Source organism: Salmo salar, chromosome ssa20, assembly GCF_905237065.1.
Source record: "Salmo salar chromosome ssa20, Ssal_v3.1, whole genome shotgun sequence".
Classification (NCBI taxonomy): domain Eukaryota; kingdom Metazoa; phylum Chordata; class Actinopteri; order Salmoniformes; family Salmonidae; genus Salmo; species Salmo salar.
The window spans coordinates 96,518,126-96,534,694 of record NC_059461.1 but is presented as its reverse complement, the minus strand read 5'-3'; the positions used below and the strand labels follow the sequence as shown (position 1 = coordinate 96,534,694).

At 43.9% G+C, this 16,569-nt stretch overlaps 1 protein-coding gene across 2 annotated transcripts in view; it reads left to right on the top strand.

Moving 5' to 3' along the window:
• LOC106581604 (EH domain-containing protein 2) overlaps positions 1-16,569 on the top strand; it is a 53,748-nt gene that overhangs the window by 27,319 nt on the left and 9,860 nt on the right. The window contains exons 4-5 of one of the 2 annotated variants that reach the window (XM_014163736.2): positions 3,550-3,647; positions 4,290-4,513. In XM_014163736.2, the coding sequence (XP_014019211.1) occupies positions 3,550-3,647; positions 4,290-4,513 (322 nt within the window). Of the gene's footprint in view, positions 1-3,549; positions 3,684-4,289; positions 4,514-16,569 lie in introns of both variants that reach the window. The other variant, XM_014163734.2, reaches the window with a different exon arrangement.

Here is a 16,569-nt window from a genome sequence, read left to right as displayed (position 1 = left end):
TACTTTGTACACTGGGGATATTTTTGCAGAATTCTGCATGCAGAGTCTCAATTTGGTGTTTGTCCCATTTTGTGAATTCTTGTTTGGTGAACGGACCCCAGACCTCACAACCATTAAGGGCAATGGGTTCTATAACTGATTCAAGTATTTTTAGCCAGATCCTAATTGGTATGTCACATTTTATGTTCCTTTTGAAGGCATAGAAGGCCCTTCTTGCCTTGTCTCTCAGATCATTCACAGCTTTGTGGAAGTTACCTGTGGCGCTGATGTTTAGGCCGAGGTATGTATCGTTTGCTCTAGGGCAATGGCGTCTAGATGGAATTTGTATTTGTGCTCCTGGCAACTGGACCTTTTTTGGAACACCAGTATTTTTGTCTTACTGAGATTTACTGTCAGGGCCCAGGTCTGACAGAATCTGTGCAGAAGATCTAGGTGCTGCTGTAGGCCCTCCTTGGTTGGGGACAGAAGCACCAGATCATCAGTAAACAATAGATATTTGACCTCAGATTATACTAGGGTGAGGCCGGGTGCTGCAGACTGTTCTAGTGTCCTTGCCAATTTGTTTGTATAGCAGACCCTCATGCCAAATTGAGTCAAAAGCTTTTTGAAATCAACAAATCATGAGAAGGTTTTGCGTTTGTTTGTCAATTAGGGTGTGCAGGATGCAGTCTGTCGTAAGGTAATTTGGTAAAACCAATTTGATATTTGCTCAGTACATTGTTTTCACTGAGGAAATGTATGAGTCTGCTGTTAATGATAAGGCAGAGGATTTCCTCAAGGTTGCTGTTGGTGCATATACCCCACGGTAGTTATTCTCCACTTTGTGGATTAGGGTGATCAGTCCTTGGTTTCAAACATTGGGGAAGATGCCAGAGCTGAGGATGATGTTAAAGAGTTTAAGTATAGCCAATTGGAATTTGTAGTCTGTATATTTTATCATTTCATTTAGGATACCATCAACACCACAGGCCTTTTTGGGTTGGAGGGTTTTATTTTGTCCTGTAGTTCATTCAATGTAATTGGAGAATCCAGTGGGTTCTGGTAGTCTTTAATAGCTGATTCTAAGATTTGTATTTGGTTCTGTATATGTGTTTGCTATATATTATTTGTTATAGAGCCAAAAAGATTAGAGAAGTGGTTTATCCATACATCTCCGTTTTGGATAGATAACTCTTCGTGTTGTTTAGTGTTTTCCAATGTTCCCAGAAGTGGTTCGATTCTATGGATTCTTCAATTACATTGAGCTGATTTCTGATGTGCTGTTCCTTCTTTTTCCGTAGTGTATTTCTGTGTTGTTTTAGTGATTCACCATAGTGAAGGTGTAGACTCAGGATTTTCTGGGTCTCTGTGTTTTTGGTTGGATAGGTTTCTCAATTTCTTTGTTAGGTTTTTACATTCTTCATCAAACCATTTTGTCATTGTTTTTCATTTCTTAGGTTGTCTGCTTGACATTTTTAGATTTGATAGTATATTTGACCTTTCAGCTTCTCTATCTAGGCCTTCTACTGACAAGTTTAGACCTTCACTATTACAGTGAAACGTTTTGTCCAGGAAGTTGTCTAAAATGAATTCTATTTGTTGCCTAATTGTTTTTTGGTAGGTTTCTACACTACTTTCCTTCCATCTATAGTATTTCTTAATATTATTCAGTTCCTTTGGATTTGATGCCTCATGATTGAGCATTGCTCTATTCAGGTAGACTGTGATTTTACTGTGATCTGATAGGGGTGTTGGTGGGCTGACTGTGAACGCTCTGAGAGACTCTGGGTGGAGGTCAGTGATAAAGTAGTCTACTTCCAAGGGATGAGCTGTAGGTGTACCTACCATAGGAGCCCCCTCCAAGCCTACCATTGACTATGTACAGACCCAGCGTGCGACAGAGCTGCAGGAGTTGTGACCAACTTTTGTAGTTTTTTTTTGTCATAGTTGTCTAGGGGGGCATATTTGGGAGGGAATGCTGTCACCTCCAGGTAGGTGTTTGTCCCCCTGTGTGCTGAGGGTGTCAGGTTCTTGTCCAGTTCTGACATTTAGGTCACCACAGACTAGTACATGTCCCTGGGCCTGGAAATGGTTGATCTCCCCCTCTAGGATGGAGAAGCTGTCATCGTTAAAGTATGGAGATTCTTTTGGGGGGATATAGGTAGCACACATGAGGGCATTTTTCTCTGTTGCGATCATTTCCTTTTGAATTTCTAGCCAAATTTAAATGTTCCTGTTTTGATTAATAGTGTGTTAGGTCTGCTCTATATCAAATTAGCATACCCCCTGAGTTTCTTCCCTGTTTTATTCCTGGTAGTTTGGTGGATGGGACTACCAGCTCTCTGTAACCTAGAGGGCAACCAGTGGGTCCATCTCCTCTATACCATGTCTCTTGTAGGATGACAATGTCTGTATTTCTAATTTCTCTGGTGAAGTCCAGGTTCATGCTCTTCAGGCCAAAGGCAGATGACCTCAGGCCTTGGATATTCCAGGACGAGATGGTGAAGGCTTTGTGTTCCATAAAGTGTCCAACGTTGTTTTCGTGTGGTTTAGACCATGACAGTAGGTGTTTCTCTCTCTCTCTGTCTTTGTTTGCGGCGTGCTTCCCGTCCAGTGAAGCGCTGGTCTAGTTAAAGCCATCTGAATCAGGAAGTAGTGGTGGTGTTGTTGTTAGCGGCCGATCATCAGCAGATCGTATTGTTGTGGCTCTGGCACAGGAGACTGTTTTCCTTCAGGAAGCCCAGAGCATTGAGAGGCCTGTTGGAGCACAATGGGTCCTGGGCAGGGAGGGATCCAGTACAACAGCAATTTGTAGTCTGCGTACCAAATGGCACCCTATTCATTAGTGTACTACCTTTCAAAAGTAGTGCACTACAGTATATAGAATAGGGTGCCATTTGGGACGTAGCCTTGGTCTGGTTCTTAGATCACGTTTAGCTGTTACCGTGATGATGGCTAATAACCGTGTTCCTACATTATCCACATTCTTTCCATTGATGCTAACTGAATGGATGGCTGGACGGGAGTGGCCCGGATGGGGGGCCGTTTAGTGGAATGTTGGAAAGTTGCCCTGGCTTGAGTAACCTGAGGAGAACCTGTAGGTGAACTATAGATGTTCATTCCTCTAACTTATTGTGTTGTTGTTTGTCTTTGTTATTGCATTGTGTTGTTGTTGTGTTTGTCTTTATTGCGTTGTTATTGTGTAGTGTTGTAATGTTATGATGTGTTGTAGTGTTGTTGTGTTAGTGTGAAGTGTTATGTTATTGTGGTGTGTTCTGTTGTGTTATGTTGTTGTGCTGTGTTATTGTTGCGTTAGTGTGTTGTTATTGTGATGTTGTTGTGTGATGTTGTGCTGTGTTATTGTGGTGTTATCATGTCCTGGTGTGTTTTTCTGTTATGTTGTGTTGTGGTGTTATAGTTTTGTGGTGTGTGATTGTGTAATAGTGTTGTGTTATTGTGTTGAGTTTTTTTGTTATGCTATTGTGTGGTGTGTTATTATTGTTGTTTTTTTGTGGTGTTGTGTTTTGATTGTTGTGCATGTCTGCTCCCTTTTCTTCTGTTGCGTGATAGGTTACAGTGTGCCCAGCTGCCCAATCAGGTCCTGGAGAGCATCAGCATCATCGACACGCCGGGGATCCTGTCAGGAGCGAAACAGAGGGTGAGCCGAGGTGAGAAGAGCAAGGCTCAGGAGTGGACGGGACAAGGTGAGGAGAGGGTAGAAGTAGGCGGTCAGAGACACACCTGGTCAAGTCTCTCGTCATCATCATCATCAGCTAAAACAACTAGCCTTCATCCTTCCTCATCCCACCTGACCAGGCTAACCCTGTGACTGACCTCCATGTACTGTTTGAGGAAAGGAGACAGGGAGATAGGGCGAGGCATGCAACTCTCTGGTGTAAGGAGAGAAGCGATGACAGAGAGAGAAAGGCAGAGCCCTGGAGAGTTCTTCAGATTCCTCCACCACATCTTGAAAGACAGACACACATTAAGACACACACACACACACACACACACACACACACACACACACACGGATAGATAGACACACCCACGGATAGATAGACACACCCACGGATAGATAGACACACCCACGGTTAGATAAAGACACCCTCCCTTTCCCATCTCTTCCTCCACCCTTTGTCCAACTTCATTGTGTATCACAGTTCAACATTCATTCTTTTTTTCAGCATATTTTTTCAGCATGTTGCAAATCTAAAAAAGTAAGACTCATCTATTTTTCGCTCTAATCTATGAATCATCTGATAGACCCTGCCTGTGTTCCCTGACCCCTAACCCCTAACTCTCTTCAGGCTATGACTTCCCAGCGGTGCTGCGATGGTTTGCAGAGCGCGTTGACCGCATCATCCTCCTGTTCGACGCCCACAAGTTGGAGATCAGTGACGAGTTCTCCGAAGCCATCGGAGCGCTGCGGGGTAACGAGGAGAAACTGCGTGTGGTCCTGAACAAGGCTGACATGGTGGGAACACAACAGCTGATGAGAATCTACGGAGCTCTAATGTGGTCTTTGGGCAAGGTGAGAGGAGACTGACCTTTATTCATCCCCAAGGGAAATGACTTTCCTACAGTCATAGTAAAAACAATACAGACCTATACACAGTGGTGACCTGTCATTCAGGGCAGGTCTACAGTAGCTTTGATTGGACTGATCATGTCAACATCATACTTTCAAAATCTAAGCTAGCGGTCATCATCATGAATCAAGTCGACAATCTACTGGCAAATTATTTTCAATCCTCAATCATACGAAGAGAAATTATGAAGAGATATTATAGATAAAATTTACCGGTGCTCATTGGACATTGGACAAACATTAAAAAACAAGTTGGAAATTGCAAATTCAACAATGAGTGGTTTGGAAGGAATCAGTAGCTAACTGCAAGCGTTGCAAAGCAATCACTAACCTGTTATTCAGTGGAGAGGGTGTGTGGTCCAAGTCTGGGTTTAACCTCTTGGGGCTAGGTGGGACGCTAGCGTGCCACCCGTGGTGCACTCCATCAACAGCAGGTGCATTTCAAGAGCGGCAAATTTGAATCCAAATAAATGTCAAAATTCAAATTTTTCAAAAATACAACTATGTTACACCATTTGAAAGATAAACATCTCCTTAATCTAACCACGTTTTACGATTTCAAAAAGGTTTTACGGCGAAAGCATAAATTTAGGGGTATGTTAGGACAGTACATTTACAAGAGTTGTGTGTAATGTTTTGTCAAGTCAAAGACAGGGTCACCAAAACCATAAAACCAGCTAAAATGATGCACTAACCTTTTACAATCTCCATCAGATGACACTCCTAGGACATTATGTTAGACAATGCATGCATTTTTAGTTCTATCAAGTTCATATTTATATACAGAAACAGCGTTTTACTATGGCATTGATGTTGAGGAAATCGTTTCCTCCAATAACCGGCAGTCAAGTCAGCGTCAGAAATTAAATAATTAAAATTAGAAAACATTGGTAAAATATTATATTGTCATTTAAAGAATTATAGATTTACATCTCTTGAACGCAATCAACTTGCCAGATTTAAAAATAACCTTACTGGGAAATCACACTTTGCAATAATCTGAGCACTGCGCCCCGGAAAAATACGCGTTGCGATACAGACTAGACGTCATGTTGGGGAGATCTAAAATCGAAAACACTATGTAAATAATCCATTACCTTTGATTCTCTTCATCAGATGTCACTTCCAGGTATCACAGGTCCATAACGAATGTAGTTTTGTTCAAAAAAGCTCATCATTTATGTCCAAAAATCTCCGTCTCGTTAGCACATGATGTAAGCCAGCCGGACTTCTCGTCATGAACGAGGGGAAAAAATATATTTCCGTTCGTTCAAACATGTCAAACGTTGTATAGCATAAATCATTAGGGCCTTTTTTAACCAGAACATGAATAATATTCAAGGTGGACGAATGCATACTCTTTTATAACGTATTGGAACGAGGGTACCCAACATGAAGTAGCGCGCCAGGTGTCTAATGGGACATCACCGTTCCATGGCTCTTGTTCGGTCAGATCTCCCTCCAGAAGACTCAAAACACTTTGTAAAGGCTGGTGACATCTAGTGGAAGCAATAGGAAGTGCCAAAATATTCCTAAACCCCTGTGTTTTTCAATGGGTAAGGTTTAAGTCAAAAAAAAACAAATCAGGTATCCACTTCCTGTCAGAAAATGTCTCAGGGTTTTGCCTGCCAAATGAGTTCTGTTATACTCACAGACACCATTCAAACAGTTTTGGAAACTTTAGAGTGTTTTCTATCCATATATAATAAGTATATGCATATTCTAGTTACTGGGTAGGATTAGTAACCAGATTAAATCGGGTACATTTTTTTTATCCAGACGTGCAAATGCTGCCCCCTAGACCCAACAGGTTAAGGGTCTCTTTTCCAAGCTTAAAAGGATAAACATTCAACACCATGGGCCAGAAAAGGTTGAATACATTGGCCATCCAGTCAATCCAGAATGACTTCTGCTAAGTTCAAAACAACTGGAAACTCGGAACTGGGAAATCTCAGACTTCAGTGAGTTCAAGAAAAAAATGATCTCCGACTGGGAAAATAAGTTTTGAACAACCATCCAACTCGGTATTCCAAGTCGTGAACTCTGGTCTCTTTCTGGAGCTCTGATCTGAAGATCACTGATGTCATGATTCAACCTCGTTTTCTTCAGAGTTTCCAGTTGTCTTGCAAGTACCATAAATCCAGAGAATGCCAGACTTTGATGACAAAATTTGTCCACAAAGGACTGCCACACCCCCTTCCTGTTCATGTGAACAGCACAACAAGGTGAGTCCAGAAATGTATTTTATGCTGCTGCATAAATAATGTAATATGCCAGGGAGATATGAAGGGGGATACCTAGTCAGTTGTACAACTGAATGCATTCAACTGAAGTGTGTCTTCTGCATTTAACCCAACAATCAGTACTGTAGCTAAGAAAGTAATACTAAGGGTATGTTGTGTAGTAAGCTGTTAGTACAGGCATGGTCCTTGGAGGCCTGATATTGGTGTCACACTTTTCTCCCATCCCTAGCAAACACAGCTGATTTCAACTAATTGCATTTTTAACTGAAGACCATGATTAGGTGATTATTGGAGTCAGGTGTGTTAGCTGGGGCAAAACTGTGGCACCAATCAGGCCCCCGAGGACTGGAGTTGCCCAGGGCTGTGTTAGTAGCTCATGTGCCTCACCCTAATAATTTAGTTCCTTTCCCCCTCAGAACTTAGCCTAATGTTCTGACTTGGTGGTTCACATGTAGCCTGTTTTAGAAAAATGTCATCGAATATTGTAAGAGCTTTATTGTAAGACCCTGTAAGACCCTTTATTTATCCTACAGTTCTGACTTAGTGTACAGAGAGAATACTGTAGGAACGGCCCATGTTCTGAATTCTGTCGCAGTGCATTTAAAAAGTGCTGAGCAAATTGTCTTAATCGAAATGACGGATTGCCTCTTATACGCTTGTCGTCCCCTTATGCCATAGTTTGTACATATCAATTGTCAGTAGAAACCACATTTGTATAAGCGAGTCAGCCATATCACCTATGTTTTTTTTAAAGGCAGTAAATGAGGCTGAATGAATTGTTTCGCTGCCAGACAAGGCTCCGCTGATAGCCAGGTGTAGCAGTGGTAAGGATTCACTCCATGGTGCTGAAAAGAAAGCTCTGCCCTGACAGCTTTGTGCCGAGGCCCTGACTGCTTTGTGCCGAGGCCCTGACTGCTTTGTGCCGAGGCCCTGACTGCTTTGTGCCGAGGCCCTGACTGCTTTGCTTTGTGCCGAGGCCCTGACTGCTTTGTGATCACTGTTTGTCACCGTTATAGTGCAATTCATGTATTGTGTAGTGGCTTTGCTGGCATGCATCTAAAAAATATTTGGGGAGTTTGCCCCACCAAGATTTAAATGCTAAAATCGCCACTGCCAATACATAGTCAAAACAATCACTAAACAATAAATATTCACCCAGTTCCTTCAGAAAGGGTTGAAACCCCTTGATGTTTTCCACATGTTGTTGTGTTACAGCCTGAGTTTGTGTCACTGGCCTAAACACAATACCCCATAATGTCAAAGTGGAATTATGTTTTTAGATATTTTTACAAATTAATAAAACATGAAAAGCTGAAAAGTCTTGAGTCAATAAGTGTTCAACCCCGTTGTTATGGCAACCCTAAATGCGTTCAGGAGTAAAAATGTGCTTAACAAGTAACATAAGTTGCGTGGGCTCACTCTGTGTGCCATAAAAGTGTTTAACATAATTCTTTTTATGAATACCTCGTCTCTGTACCCCACAAATACAATTATCTGTAAGTTCCCTCAGTCGAGCAGTGAATTTCAAACATAGATTCAACCACAAAGACTAGGGAGGTTTTCCAATGCCTCGCAAAGAAGGGTAGATGGGTAAAAATTAAAACGGCAGATATTGAATATCCCTTTGAGCATGGTGAAGTTATTAATTACACTTTGGATAAGGGGGGTTATACTAAGATAACATATGGAATTATAGCTATTTGATTTTGAATTGAAGGACCCCTTTAGGTATAAAATATGTATATACTTTTTGGAGGGATGAAACATTGAATTTGGCCTTACTGCTATTAGCCCATAGAAACATGGAAAAACAATTAGTAAAAAAATAGATCAAAAGGAAGTGTGTTTGAAAGTTGTTTGTCATACAGTATATCTGAGAGATATAAGAAAGATCAGGAAAATGTTTTTGTATATTTTTTGGACTGATATTTAACCATCTTCTTTGGCAGTAAACTATCTCCATAAATACTTCCAATTTTTTTACTGGTACCGGGCTACCTTCAGTCTAGTCCTAGAGCAAAACAATTGACACGTACGTGTTCCCCTCTATGGGAAGGTGACCATCTATGAAAAGTCTCACCTTTCTACAGACTAGTCCCGTGACACTTGTTGGGGTCGTAGAGCAAAACGGAGAACATCATCGTGGTCGTGAGAGTCATCTTGCTATAGAGTGGTCTGTTTTTTGGGATGTCTCATGGTCTGACAAACACCGTTGTAGCTCGGCCACCTTCCACCGCAGATGCGGAAGGCCGCCATTTGCGGACGTTTTCACTTTGTCATTATCGGGTATTGTGTGTAGATGAGTGACAAAACATATATTTAATACATATTGAATTTGTAACACAACAAAAAGTGGAATAAGTCAAGTGTAATGAATACTTTCTGAAGGTACCAGGGTCAAGTTAAAAACTACAGAACTAACATGAAAAAGTGCATCTAAAGGGTTGTGTTGAGTGAGTAGCGTGTATTGGCGACAGAGAAGTCAGGCGCAGGAGAGCAGAACTGGGTAATAACCGGAGATTTATTAAACAAAACCATCGGCATCCAGAACAACAAGATAAATGGGCATAAAAATAACCTGTAGTGCGCTCACGCGGAACGTGCACAAGCACTACAATAAACAATCCCACATGGGGGGAACAGAGGGTTAAATACACAACAAGTAATTGAGGGAATTGAAACCAGGTGTGAGGAAAAACAAGACAAAATACATGGAAAATGGATTGATGAAGACTTCGGTGGAAGTCGTGACACCAAGATGAAGCATAGCAATTCGACACATACAACAACACTGAGTTACACATGGAATAAACAAAACATACAGTAGAAAAAATAAAAGTCTATATACAGTGAGTGCAAATGTGGGGAGTTAAGGCAATAAATAGGCCATGGTGGCGAAGTAATTACAATATAGCAATTAAACACTGGAATGGTAGATGTGCAGAAGATGAATGTGCAAGTAGAGATACTGGGGTGCAAAGGAGCAAGATTAATAAATACAGTATGGGGATGAGGTAGATAATGGGCTGTTTACAGATGGGCTATGTACAGGTGCAGTGATCTGTGAGCTGCTCTGACAGCTGGTGCTTAAAGCTAGTGAGCGAGATATGAGTCTCCAGCTTCAGAGATTTAAAAAAAAAAAAAAAAGTGCAGTTCGTTCCAGTCATTGGCAGCAGAGAACTGGAAGGAAAGGCGACCAAAGAGGAATTGGCTTTGGGGGTGACCAGAGAGATATACCTGCTGGAGCGCGTGCTACGAGTGGGTGCTGAGATAAGGCGGGGCTTTACCTAGCAGAGACTTGTAGATAACCTGTAGCCAGTGGGTTTGGCGACGAGTATGAAGCGAGGGCCAACCAACGAGAGCATACAGGTCGCAGTGGTGGGTAGTGTATGGCGCTTTGACAAAACGGATGGCACTGTGATAGACTGCATCCAATTTGTTGAGTAGAGTGTTGGGGGCTAGATTATTGACGACATCGCCGAAGTCGAGGATCGGTAGGATGGTCAGTTTTAGGAGGGTATGTTTGGCAGCATGAGTGAAGGATGCTTTGTAGCGATATAGGAAGCCAATTCTAGATTTAATTATGGATTGGAGATGCTTAATGTGAGTCTGGAAGGAGAGTTTACAGTCTAACCAGACACCTAGGTATTTGTAGTTGTCCACGTATTCTAAGTCAGAGCCATCCAGGCTAGTGATGCTGGACGTGTGGGCAGTGATCGATTGAATAGCGTGCATTTAGTTTTACTTGCGTTTAAGAGCAGTTGGAGGCCACGGAAGGAGAGTTGTATGGCATTGAAGCTTGTCTGGAGTTTGTTAACAGTGTCCAAAAAATGGCCAGAAGTAAACAGAATGGTGTCGTCTGTGTAGAGGTGGATCAGAGTATCACCAACAGCAGGAGCAACATCATTGATTGTATACAGAGAAGAGTCGGCCCGAGAATTGAACCCTTTGGCACCCCCATAGACTGCCAGAGGTCCAGACAACAGGGCCTCCGATTTGACACACTGAACTCTATCAGAGAAGTAGTTGGTAAACCAGGCGAGGCAGTCATTTGAGAAACCAAGGCTGTTGAGTCTGCCGATAAGAATGTGGTGATTGACAGAGTCGAAAGCCTTGGCCAAGTCAACGAATACGGCTGCACAGTAATGTCTCTTATTGATGGCTTTTATGATGTTGTTTAGGACCTTGAGTGTGGCTGAGGTGCACCCATGACCAGCTCTGAAACTGGATTGCATAGCGGAGAAGGTATGGTGGGATTCGAAATGGTCGGTAATCTGTTTGTTAACTTGGCTTTCGAAGACCTTAAAAAGGCAGGGTAGGATGGATATAGGTCTGTAGCAGTTTGGGTCTAGAGTGTCACCCCCTTTGAAGAGGGGGATGGCCACGTCAGTTTTCCAATCTATGGGAATCTCAGACGATACGAAAGAGATGTTGAACAGGCTAGTAATAGGGGTTGCAACAATTCCGGCAGATAATTTTAGAAAGAGAGGGTCCAGATTGTCTAGCCCGGCAGATTTGTAGGGGTCCAGATTTTGCAGCTCTTTCAGAACATCAGCTATCTGGATTTGGGTGAAGGAGAAATGGTGGGGGCTTTGGTGGGTTGCTGTGGAGGGTGCCGGGCAGTTGACCGGGGTAGGGGTAGCCAGGTGGAAAGCATGGCTAGCCGTAGAGAAATGCTTATTGAAATTCTCAATTATAGTGTATTTATCAGTGGTAAGTGTTTCCTAGCCTCAGAGCAGTGGGCAGCTGGGAGGACGTGCCCTTATTCTCCATGGACTTTACAGTGTCCCAGACTTTTTTGAGTTTGTACTACAGGATGCAAATTTCTGTTTGAAAAATCTAGCCTTAGCTTTCCTAACTGCCTATGTATATTTGTTCCAAACTTCCCTGAAAAGTTGCATATCACGGGGGCTATTAGATGCTAATGCAGAATGCCACAGGATGTTTTTGTGCTGGTCAAGGGCAGACAGGTCTGGAGTGAACCAAGGACCATATCTATTCCTTGTTCAAAATTGTTTGAGTGGGGCATGCTTATTTAAGATGGTGAGGAAGGCACTTTTAAAGAATAGCCAGGCATCATCTACTGATGAGATGAGGTCAATGTCATTCCAGGATACCCCGACCAGGTCGATTAAAAAAGGCCTGCTCGCAGAAGTGTTTTAGGGAGTGTTTGACAGTGATGAGGGGTGGTCGTTTGGTCGCAGACCCATTACGGATGCAGGCAATGAGGCAGTGATTGCTGAGATCTTGATTGAAAACAGCAGAGGTGTATTTGGAGGGTGAATTAGTTAGGATGACATCTATGAGGGTGCCTGTGTTTACGGATTTGGGGTTGTACCTGGTAGGTTCATTGATAATTTGTGTGAGATTGAGGGCATCAAGCTTAGATTGTAGGATGGCTGGAGTGTTAAGCATATCCCAGTTTAGGTCACCTAGTAGCACAAGGTCAGAAGATAGATGGGGGCAATCAATTCACATATTGTGTCTAGGGCACAGCTGGGGCAGAGGGTGGTCTATAGCAAGTGGCAACAGCGAGAGACTTGTTTCTGGAAAGGTGCATTTTTAGAAGTAGAAGCTCGAATTGTTTGGGTACAGACTTGGATAGTAATACAGAACTCTGTAGGCTATCTTTGCAGTAGATTGCAACACCTCCCCTTTGGCAGTTCTATCTTTGCGGAAAATGTTATAGTTGGGGATGGAGGTTCAGGGTTTTTGGTGGTTTTCCTAAGCCAGGATTCAGACACAGCTAAGACATCCGGGTTGGCAGTGTGCTAAAGCAGTGAGTAAAACAACCTTAGGGAGTAGGCTTCTAATGTTAACATGCATGAAACCAAGGCTTTTACGGTTACAGAAGTCAACAAATGAGGGCACCTGGGGAGTGGGAGTGGAGCTAAGCACTGCAGGACCTGGATTAACCTCTACATCACCAGAGGAACAGAGGAGAAGTAGGATAAGGGTACGGCTAAAAGCTATACGAACTGGCCGTCTAGCACGTTCGGAACAGAGAGTAAAAGGAGCAGGTTTCTGGGCATGATAGTCTGTACACTATGCCAAGGTAGGATGTGAGTACATTGGAGGTAAACCTAGGCATTGAGTAATGAGAGAGAGATAGTCTCTAGAGATGTTTAAACCAGGTGATGTCATCGCATATGTAGGAGGTGGAACAACATGGTTGGTTAAGGCATATTGAGCAGGGCTAGAGGCTCTACAGTGAAATAAGACAGTTATCACTAACCAGGACAGTAAGTGAGTGGTTGGGCTGGCTGGGGACACGGCGATTCAGACAGTTAGCAGGCCGGTGCTAACAAGCTAGCAGTTAGCAGACTGGGGCTAGCAAGCTAGCAATTAGCAGCCTGGGTTAGCAAGGAAGCAGTTAGCAGAAAAGCCTTTGGGGGACGTCGTGATGGAGGTAAGTCTGTTGTTGCCTCTTCGTGCGGTGACGTCGATAGAACAATCGTGAATTAGTAGGGTTCCAAGTAGCTCTAGGTAGCTAGCAGGCCGTGGTTAGCAGAATGGGCCTACAGCGGACATCGCGCCTGAGGGGCCTGTTGGAATCCTCGGGCAGATTATGTCGGTATTCCAGTCGTAGAGGATCGGCGGGGTTCCGTGCCCCATACCGGCAGTAGAAGGGGTCCGGATATTGTAGCCCTGGAGTGGGCTTCGGTGGTAGCCCAGGAGCCCTAGCCGGGCTGGCTTCAGGCTAATTGGTGCTTGCTCCGGGATGGAAACGCTAGCCAGGAGTAGTTACCCAGGATTGCGGTTAGCTAGTTGCGAAGATCCAGATGGAAATGTTCAGAGTTTGCGGTAGGAATCCGGGGATATAGAGAAAGAAATGGGTCCGTTATGCTCTGGTTTGAGTCACGTTGTACGAACTGGCGAGAGCTTTCCGAGCTAAAGGCTAGCTGATGACCGCTAGCAGTGGTTTGCTGACTGATAGCTGGTAGGTAGTTAGCTGGCTATGGTCAGGTGAGGGATTCCAGATCTGAAGTAAATAGAAATACTTTAGAAAAAAAACAGCTCCACGCCACATTGGATGAGGCGGGTTGCAGGAGAGTATTTAGAAGTTGAGGTTTAGGAAAATATTTTAAAAAGATATGCGAAGAAAAATATATAAAAAGCTGCATACAAGGGACACGACAGGACAAAGACGTCTGACTGCTACGCCATCTTGGATACTAGAAAGTGGGGAGTGGGTATAACACCTAAAGGGTTGTGGGGAGTGGGTATAACACCTAAAGGGTAGTGGGGAGTGGGTAGTGGGTATAACACCTAAAGGGTAGTGGGTAGTGGGTATAACACCTAAAGGGTTGTGGGGAGTTGGTATAATCAAATGTATTTATAAAGTCATTTTTTTACATCAGCTGATGTCACAAAGTGCTGTACAGAAACCCAGCCTAAAACGCTGAACAGTAAGCAATGCAGGTGTAGAAGCACGGTGGCTAGGAACAACTCCCTAGAATGGCCGGAACCTAGGAAGAAATCTAGAGAGGAACCAGGCAACTTGGGGTGGCCAGTCCTCTTCTGGCTGTGCCGGGTGGAGATTATAACAGAACATGGCCAAGATGTTCAAATGTTCATAGATGACCAGCAGGGTCAAATATTAATAATCACAGTTGTAGAGGATGCAACAGGTCAGCACCTCAGGAGTAAATGTCAGTTGGCTTTTCATAGCCGATCATTCAGTATCTCTACCGCTCCTGCTGTCTCTTGAGAGTTGAAAACAGCAGGTCTGGGACAGGTAGCACGTCCGTCGAACAGGTCAGGGTTCCATAGCCTCAGGCAGAACAGTTGAAACTGGAGCAGCAGCACGACTAGGTGGACTGGTGATCAGGGCAGGTAATCCTGAGGCATGGTCCTAGGGCTCAGGTCCTCCGAGAGAAAGAGAGAATTAGAGAGAGCATACTTAAATTCACACATGACACAGGATAAGACAGGAGAAATACTCCAGATTTAACAGACTGATCCTTGCCCCCCGATACATAAACTATTGCAGCATAAATACTGGAGGCTGAGACAGGAGGGGTCGGGAGACACCGTGGCTCTGTCCGACGATACCCTGGACAGGGCCAAACAGGCAGGATATAACCCCACCCACTTTTCCAAAGCACATATCCCACACCACTAGAGTGATATCTTCAACCACCAACTTACCATCCTGAGACAAGGCCGAGTGTAACAGTGTAGGTTCCGTCCCTCTCTTCGCCCCAACCCGGGCTCGAACCAGGGACCCTTGCACACATCAACAACTGACACCCCACGAAGCATCGTTACCCATCGCGCCACAAAAGCCACGGCTCTTGCAACGCAAGGGGAAACCCTACTTCAAGTCTCAGAGCGAGTGACGTCACTGATTGAAACGCTATTAGCGCGCACCACCGCTAACTAACTAGCCATTTCACATCGGTTACACGAGTATAGCCCACGAAGATCTCCCCCACGGCACAAACCCAAGGGGGGCGCCAACCCGGCCAGGAAGATCACGTCAGTGACTCAACCCACTCAAGTGACGCACCCCTCTTAGGGATGGCATGGAAGAGCACCAGTAAGCCAGGGACTCAGCCCCTGTAATAGGGTTTGAGGCAGAGATTCCCAGTGGAGAGAGGGGAACCGGCCAGGCAGAGACGGCAAAGGCGGTTCGTTGCTCCAGTGCCTTTTCGTTCACATTCACACTCCTGGGCCAGACTACACTCAATCATAGGACCTACTGAAGAATTGAGTCTTCATTAAAGGTTGGGACCGAGTCTGAATCTCTCACATGGATAGTCAGACCATTCCATAAAAATGGAGCTCTATAGGAGAAAGCCCTGCCTCCAGCTGTTTGCTTAGAAATTCTAGGGACAGTAAGGAGGCCTGCGTCTTGTGACCGTAGCGTACGTGTAGGCATGTACGGCAGGACCAAATCGGAAAGATGGGTAGGAGCAAGCCCATGTAATGCTTTGTAGGTTAGCAGTAAAACCTTGAAATCAGCCCTAGCCTCAACAGGAAGCCAGTGTAGAGAGGCTATCACTGGAGTAGTTTGATCAGATTTTTTGGTTCTAGTCAAGATTCTATCAGCCGTGTTTAGCAGTAACTGAAGTTTTAGTGCTTTATCCGGGTAGCCGGAAAGTAGAGCATTGCAGTAGTCTAACCTAGAAGTGACAAAAGCATGGATATATTTTTCTGCATCATTTTTGGACAGAAAGTTGCTGTTACGTAGATGGGGAAAAAATCTGTCCTTGTAACAGTCTTGATGTGTTCGTCAAAACAGAGATCAGGGCCCAGAGTAACGCAGAGGTCCTTCAGTTTTCTTTGAGACGACTGTATAACCATCAAGATTATTGTCAGATTCAACAAAAGAACTCTTTGTTTCTTGGGACCTAGAACTAGCATCTCTGTTTTGTCCGAGTTTAAAAGTAGAACATTTGCCGCCATCCACTTCCTTATGTCTGAAAAACAGGCTTCCAGGGAGGGCAATTTTGGGGCTTCACCATGTTTCATCAAAATGTACAGCTGTGTGTCATCCGCATAGCAGTGACGGTTGACAATGTGTTTCCGAATGACATCACCAAGAGGCAAAATATATAGTGAAAACAGTAGTGGTCCTACATCGGAGACTTGAGGAACACCGAAATGTACAGGTTTGTCAGAGGACAAACCATCCACAGAGACAAACTGATATCTTTCCGACAGATAAGATCTAAACCAGGCCAGAACCTGTCCGTGTAGACCAATTTGGGTTTCCAATCTCTCCAAAAAGAATGTGGTGATCGATGGTAT